This window comes from Vespula pensylvanica, chromosome 23, assembly GCF_014466175.1.
Source record: "Vespula pensylvanica isolate Volc-1 chromosome 23, ASM1446617v1, whole genome shotgun sequence".
NCBI classification, from domain to species: Eukaryota; Metazoa; Arthropoda; class Insecta; order Hymenoptera; family Vespidae; genus Vespula; species Vespula pensylvanica.
This window is the reverse complement of record NC_057707.1, coordinates 3,481,763-3,490,125: the sequence shown is the minus strand read 5'-3', so window position 1 is coordinate 3,490,125 and position 8,363 is coordinate 3,481,763. Positions and strand designations below refer to the sequence as shown.

General features: G+C 29.7%; 1 protein-coding gene across 13 annotated transcripts in view; it reads right to left on the bottom strand.

Annotated features, from left to right (window-relative positions):
• Positions 1-8,363, bottom strand: part of LOC122636747 (glycogen synthase kinase-3 beta) — a 56,967-nt gene that overhangs the window by 3,388 nt on the left and 45,216 nt on the right. For 8 of the 13 annotated variants that reach the window (XM_043828322.1, XM_043828327.1, XM_043828328.1 and 5 more), the window contains one exon: positions 6,775-7,317. In XM_043828322.1, the coding sequence (XP_043684257.1) occupies positions 6,934-7,317 (384 nt within the window). In that variant the 3' untranslated portion in view covers positions 6,775-6,933. Of the gene's footprint in view, positions 1,122-1,401; positions 1,630-1,948; positions 1,990-4,286; positions 4,425-6,774; positions 7,318-8,363 lie in introns of those variants that run through there. The other 5 variants (XM_043828319.1, XM_043828325.1, XM_043828326.1 and 2 more) reach the window with 5 other exon arrangements.

The window sequence follows — 8,363 nt, the reverse complement described above, 5'->3', positions numbered from 1 at the left end:
AATTTGTAGCGATGACTTTTTCTTTTCTTTTTGTTTTCTCACAAATCCGTTTATGTTGCAGTATTCTGCATATTAAGCAGAAATTGACATTGCTTAACAGGATGGAAGATCGAGAACAATTATAAATGTCTTTAATAAGCGGCGTATCATAAATAGGTTTTCGATTCTTATGAAATTCTGAAGACGATACCTTTTGTTGTTTACGATAATTATTCAACAGAATAAATTTATAATATTTTGAATTTCTTTTGAATTCGATTTACAATTTTTGTCGAAGCAAAAGAAAGTGAGGGAAAGAAAATCAAATTCCGTTTAAAAAAAAAATCAATGACCTTCGTCATTTTTGAAATGATTTGAAAGATATAATCTTCAGAAGAAATTTTTCAGTTCGATTATATAAATTTTTTTCGACTCAAACGTGGACTTCGTGAAAAATGTTTTTTTCTATCGTTAAAATTCCAATTTTATCCGACACACTCTATATACATACATACATATATATTGTATGCGAGCGAAGCAAATTTTGACAATGTGGACGATTTCAAAGTCATTTGATTAATATAGAAAAACTAGTTCAAATCACGAGAGAGAACGTTAACAGAAAATATTTGTTTTCAGAACGGTTGGAGATGAGGATCTGAATATTATTAACTTGAGACAGCATATAACTGCGGCACGCTTCATTTTAATGCTTGGAATTTCGATCCATTTATCATTTTGAGACGCAAGACGACGAATAATAACAATATAATACAACGATAAGATGCAACAAAAAAAAAATAAATAAAAAAATAATAAAAAAAAGTGAATCGATTGAGAAATATCATCTACGATAGAGTATGGCAAAACAACACAACGAGCAAACAAATTACACAATCGAAAGAGTTCACTTATACTTTATATGTGTGTGTATTATCTTATATATGTATATACATATTGAATTAATTTATTAATCATTTTTATACAATCATTACACTTTTTTCTCTTTCTTTCTTTTTTTCATTTAACATGTGCATCAAGAAGAATGAAAATGATGCAGGTTTAAGGAGAATTGGTGATTGTGGTGGTGGTTGTGGTAGTTGTGGTGGTTGTAGTGGTAGCGGTGATCATTTTCATGCAAACTAGAAAAATGATTACGTTCGTGAGAGACAGTTATCACTATTAATCGTTTTCTCGTCATCCTCCTCCTTTCTTTTCTTTTTATACAACAGCACAATATTATTATTATTATTATATCATTTATATATCGCTATTATTAAAATTAATTAATGAATTATTTAATCAATCTACTCGTATACATACATACATGTATACATACATACATACATACATACATACACGCGTGCGCGCATACATATATATATATATATATGTATGCATGTATATATGCATGTATATATATATATATATATAAGTATATATTTATAATAACATAGATTTTAATTATTTTACATTTAATTTTTCCCCAACATCGAATACTATGCATGTAAATTATGTGCTTGTAATCGTCTAAGTGTCCGAGCCTCAAATGAATAATTAGAAACGATCAAATAACAAACAGTGAAATCCATTCATCGGTATCATCGTCGTCGTCGTCGTCGTCGTCGTTGCGTCGTCGTCGTCGTCATCCTGTATTTATTCATTTCCTTAGTTAATCTTTCCGCATGAAGAATTGGCAGAGAGAATTGATATATTTGATTTATAACAATCCTTTAATATGCATTTTAGATCCCAATATACTAATTCTCTAAGTTATATCTACGGAAGAGATAAACTCAAAATAAATCGAAAGGTTGATTTATTATTAATAATATTATTAATTAGTAATTCTGATAAATAACCAACAAATTATATTTTCAAGTCTTGAGATTTACGTGGGGTCTTTCTGTTTCTTCTTTTTCTTTCTCTATTTCTCTCTTTCTTTCTTTCTTTCTTTCTTTCTTTCTTTCTTTCTCTTTTTCTCTCGTAATTAATCGTTTCTCTGTCAGCCTAAAACGCCATAAATATGTCGATTTATAATAGAATATTCATAATTTGCCAACTAACTGCACCTGACGCATAAAGTTTGTCCCTTTAGACATATATATATATATATATATATATATATATATGTATATATATATACATACATATATAGATAGATGTAGAAAAACAGAGAGAGATTGAGCTATCTGTTTTTGAAAAAAGTTAAGAATGAACAAAAAAAGAAATATACAGCGTGCGCGTGTCACGTATACGATCGTTTATAATATTTGAAATTTGATAAAAAAATAAAGAAGAAAAAAAAGAAGAAATAAAAAAAAACAAAAGGAGAAAATAAAACAGTTAGCTCATTGATATCTCTATATACATAAATTCGTGAAATTGACGAAATATGAAGAAATGTCATAAAAAGTGAACTAAAAAAGAAAAAAGAAAAAAAGAAACAGTCGCGTGAGGAAAAGATTATGACTTGCTTATGTTATTTTGAAAAATGTTCATCGGCAAGGTCTTCATTTTTTTCCTCTCTCTCTTTCTCTTTCTTTTTTTTTTTATTACAAGAATAACATTCAATTAGCTCGACTACGGAATGCCATGCTTTTCATACGACATTGTGTGTTTGTGTGTGTGCGCGTATGTGTATTTTCAAAATGTTCCACCAATTTTAATAAAGAGAAAAGAAAAAAGATAAAAGATAAAAGAAATAAAAAGAAAGAAAAATAGAAACAAACGTGAAAAATGTCGTCAAATGTTTAAACGAAATAGAATATTTTTACTTATTAATTGTTTAAAAACTTAAATTTAATTATACCAACAAATACGACAGAAATAGAGAATTATTACTCTTCAGGCGAACGCTAAATTTCTCTTTTCCATTTTCTTTTTTTTTCTTTTCTACTCCTCTCTCATTCATTCTTTTTTTTTCTTTTTCTCTCTCCCCCACGCCCTCACTTTTTCTATCAATTTTCCACACGTCCCTCTGTCATTCATTCATCACCTTACACGCCCGATATCATCAAGTATTCTCTCTCGCTTTCCTTTCACGCTTCCTTCCTTTCTTTTGTATTATTATTATTATTATTATTTTTATATTATTTTTAAATCCGTCATCAATCCCTCGCATTATCATTATCTCCTAGTCTTCAGTTTCGCCTATTTATTTATTTATGTATTTATTTATTCGTTCATGCATTCATTCATTCATTTATTTATTTATTATTATTATTTTCTTTTTTAAATATTATACGTGTTCTTTTTGTCCTTTGCCACAAAAAAGGAACTAAATCGATTTATGAGATCGACCGTTTTCGACAGCAGTCGTACTAAATTTTTTGCGACGCAATGATATGTGAGTATGTATGTGTGTGCATGGTATTAAAAATTACATCGTGTGTGCTCCGACGAAAAATCTTTGACATTAGAGAAATTTTTTCTTTCTTTCTTTTCCTTTTTCCATTTTTTTCATATTTTTCATTTTTTCCTTTTTTTTTCTTATCTCTTTCTTTTTTCATTTGTCCGCGACTAAGAGGATAGAAGGTAGTTAACACGAACGAGAATGATTACGTGAATATTTGCATTATCGATTCGTGCTTTTCTCGGATATAAAGTAGAGGACTATGACGCTGCCAATGTTATTAGATAAAACGAAGAAAAGACAACAAAGTTATACGTCTCGATGAGAAAATTCCAATGAACGTATCTTTTATTCGTCGTTGTTTCCTTCCTTTTTAATTTCTCTCCTTCTCTCTCTCTCTCTCTCTCTCTCTCTCTTCTTTTTCTTACTTGTTGTATTAGTTTCCTTTCTTTTCTTCTTTTAGTCTTTTTTTCTTCTATTCTCCTTGTTTTTTAAGCATATCCATGAGTTGGTCAAAATCTAAACGTTTAATCGTATATATATATGTGTATATATATATATTATATTATATATATATATATATTTATTTATACATGTATGCAGACGAGACGAAACGAGTTGAAAAAAATGTTCCTTATTGATGTGTTTATTATTCATTTTTAAAAAATAAATTCCTTCTTCGTATAGTCCAATGAAAAAAAAATCATTGTCGATGATTGAAAATTTGAAATATAATTCTCACTGCGCGTAGTAGAAATATTTTTAAATATGTATAATAATTAATCAATCGTAAGAACATCGTGACGACGAATACATTGATTAGTGAAATCGTAGAAATAGAATATTTTGTCATTTCGTACGGTCAAACTATGATTGATAACTAAGAGAATATATATATATATATATATATATATATATATATATTCTTTTTTTCTGTATGGCTTAACATTTTTTCTCAGCTGTCAAGTCCCGTGAAACACCACGTTCGGTAATCTCAACGTTTTCGTTTTCTTTTTCTTTTCATTTCTTCTTTTTTTCTTTTCTTTCTTCTTTTCTTTTTTTCTTTCTTTCTTCCTTTCCTTTTACAAAGCTGTCCGGAAAATAATAATATAATATATACACACATACAACACACACACACACACACACACACACACACACACAACTTTACATATACACATATATATATATATGTGTGTATGTATGTATATGTATATGCACTTAAGAGAAAATTGGTCGTTGGAACAAAGGATTGGACACACGAGAAATATAACACACACTTTTAAGCATAAATCGAATTGAGACGATATTCTGTTAAGATAAAATAAAATTAAAAAAAAAATTTTTAATTAAAAAAAAAAAGAAAGAAAAACTGATTACGTATTTTCAGCCTTCTTCACTTCATTCCGATATATACATATATATCGTTAGTTGGTTTAGTAAATACAAGAAAAAAAAAAAAATACTAATCTACACAGTCCCCTTAAGTTTTGTTCACTCGAGACAAAAACACGCGGAGAAATCGTTCGTTATTTCCTTTTCTTTTTTTCCATTCCTTTTTCTTTTCCCTCGAAAATATATAATAATAATAATAATAATAATAATAATAATAATAATAATAATAATAATAATAATAGTAATAATAATAATAATTATAATAATAATAATAATAATAACAACAATAATAACAATAATAATGATAATAATGAAATAATAATAATAATAATAATTAATAATAATTATTATTACTAATAATATTACAAAGTTCACACGTGTTTTTCCTTCAAGACGCATAGTTTTTCCAATCTTGATGAGTTGAAAATGTCTTGCGAGTCGAGAGTACACTTGCCGTCACTGCTAATTTTCTTTTTCTTCGCGACAGTACTATCCGGCTCCCCCTTTTTTTCTCTCTTTCTCTCTTTCTGTCTCCCCATCCCAACACTTCTCCTTCACCACCCTTTCTAATTCTCTCACAAAACTGCGCGCTGAATCGTTTTAATGGATGCCAGCAAGGGAAGTGACGAGACGCAAACGATATTAAGCGCGTGTGTTATTAATCGTAAGAAGATGTTAGATATATAATATTAAAGGAGATATTACACATTTTTTAAAGATTTTTTTGGCATTTTTCTTTTTGTTTTCTTTTTTTTTGCGTTTTTTCTTTTCTTTTTTTTCCTTTAAAATCTCAACTAAGACTTTTTCGCTCGCTCGTATCTGGGAATTAATTCAGTTTCAAAGAAATTTATCAATTTGATCGTTTTGTTCTTTTTTCTTCCTCTTTCTTATTCGTTTTTTTTTTTTCCCTATATATTACATATGTTTACATACCATCGAAATTAAGCTTGGTAGCTCTAATTGTTAAAGATGAATCGAGCGTTTCATGCGCGCGCGCGCACGTTCACACAGTTCATACCAATATCTCTCACTCTCATTCTCACTCTCACTCCCACTCTCACTCTCACTCTCACTCTCACTCTCACTCTCACTCTCACTCACATTCTTACTCTCATTCTCCCTCTATCTTTCTTCCTCCCCACCCCCCTCTCTCAATTTCTCACACACTGATCGAAACAACTACTATCGTAAAAGCTCGACGCGTCCATTCCACGCTGTCATTCGTTTATCATCGATTAGAATTTATTAAACAACGGGGACATCCTCCTCAGGAGATCTGTGTTCTCGTCAATCGCAAGAAATTCAGTTATTACAAATAGAATTCTAAGTTTGTATCTGCCTTTTTTTTGAAGGTTCTGCTTACTTTTTCTCCGTCTCTCCCTATATCTCTTTCTTTTTCTTTCTTTTTTTCCAATGTTTTTATTTCAAATCTTCCTTGCATTTATCCTGTTATTTTTTCTACTATGATATAATAAATTGTCGGAGCTTTTCGGTTTGTGTGTGGATATTCTTTTTGTGGTGATATTCTTATGGTTTATAATAATAATAATAATAATAATAATAATAATAATAATAATAATAATAATAATAATAATAATAATAGTAGTACTAGCAGAAGTACTAGCAGAAGTAGAAGTAGTAGTGTAGTAGTAGTAGTAGTAGTAGTAGTAGTAGTAGTAGTAGAGTAGTAGTAGTACAGTAGTAGTAATAGAGTAGTAGCAGTAGTAGTAATAGAATAGTAGTAGTAGTAGTAGTAGTAGTAGTTGTAGTAGTAGTAATAGTAATAGTAGTAGTAGTAGTAGTAGTAGTAGTTGTAGTAGTAGTAATAGTAATAGTAGTAGTAGTAGCAGTAGTAGTAGTAGCAGTAGTAGTAGTAGCAGTAGTAGTAGTAGTAGTAATAGTAATAATAATAATAATAATAATAGTAATAATAATAATAATAATAGTAATAATAATAATATTAATAATAATAATAATAATAATAATAATAATAATAATAATAATAATAATAATAATGAGAATATTGAAACGCGTGAAAGCAAACGTTGATTTTGTTCTGATTATATTATTTTGTTGTTTAGTTTAGTTTAATTCTTTTTCTTTTTTTTGTAGTTTAGTTCAGCTTTAAGTTATTAGGGTATTTTTTCTTTTCTTTTATTTTTTTTTTTAGTTTATCGTATCGTTATCTTTTCCCCTTTCGTTTTCTAAGCCATGTTCGATTGGCTAGGGTCGGTAGTTTGTGTAGTTGTGGGTGTATTGGTGTTGACGGTATTATCACTAGAGTTACCGCTAGCCCCCGCCGCGGCTGCACTCGTCGCTTCCGATTGGCCTCCGGAATTGTCAGGAGACTGCATATACTTCGGTATTAGGATAGAGTTCAAGGTAGGCTGAATTCTAAGCTCGTGCTCGGTGAAATTGAACAAAGGTGGTAGTTCACGACCGTTTGGCAATCGTGTTCCTTGTTCTCGCAGCTCGTTGAAAAACGAATGTGCGCATGCCTGAAGCGGGGTCATTCTAAGTGACGGAGTATATTCTAAAAGTCGCGCTACCAGTTCCATAGCTTCCGGAGGTGTACGCGCCCTGAAAACCTGTAATCAACACACACACAAATTATTATTATCATCTTTTTTCAAATATTGTTTATCCAACGACTCCTTCATTTATTTCATTTTTTTATCTCCAATTATCGATTTTACTCGCATAACATTATTTATTTGTTTATAATCATGAATTTCCTCTCTCTCTCTCTCTCTCTCTCTCTCTCTCTTTCTCTCTCTCTCTCTCTCTCTCTCTCTCACACCGTCTGATTATGTTCTCTCTTGTTTTTCTTTTTTTTTTTCTTTCAACGATATCTTTCGATCAAGAGAAAGGTATACGGATTTACAAAGCAATCCCATTTCATACCAAACACCTACATTTCTGATTTATCGAATTCGGATTTTTAATCCTTTCGCTGAGTGATTTTGTTCTGATTAGTCTGATAGTCTCTCCCACCGAAATCTTTCTTAGATATCACGGGTGAAACTAAAGACGATCGGTGAAAAAGGAATTAAATAATGTAAAGAAATCATGGATAAATTAATAGCTACGTTTGCGCGAGAGAAAGAAACTTGCTGATTGAACTATGAACGACGATTCATGATTGGCGGAAGAATAAAATTGCGATCTTTACTTTTGTAGCACGGCAATCGATTCTGCAAAAATGATAGAGTTAACTGATTTGTTTAGGTTAACCTTAAGCCAAACCATATCACAAATGTCTATAAAAATTAAAATCAAAGATCCTAGTATACACGTAATATATCATTAATTCACTTGGATTGTATTATATGAAAACAATTCGTGTTCTTTCAAAGGTAAAAATACAATATGTTCTTTTTTTAAATCGATCTTGAAACAAAAATTTATCTCATGTTAAGTCACTTTTTTTCGTATAACGTAATCCAAAGGAAGCATTTAGATGTTTAGTTTTAAATGGGATACCTCGTGTGGGTGTGTGTTTTATATATATATATATATATATATATATATATATATAAATATAAAGAAGTTCCATTGAAAAAAATGATCTTCATACTGGAAAAGTAAAGACTTTCAAAATGTCAAAAATGAGGAATATACGATATTATATTAC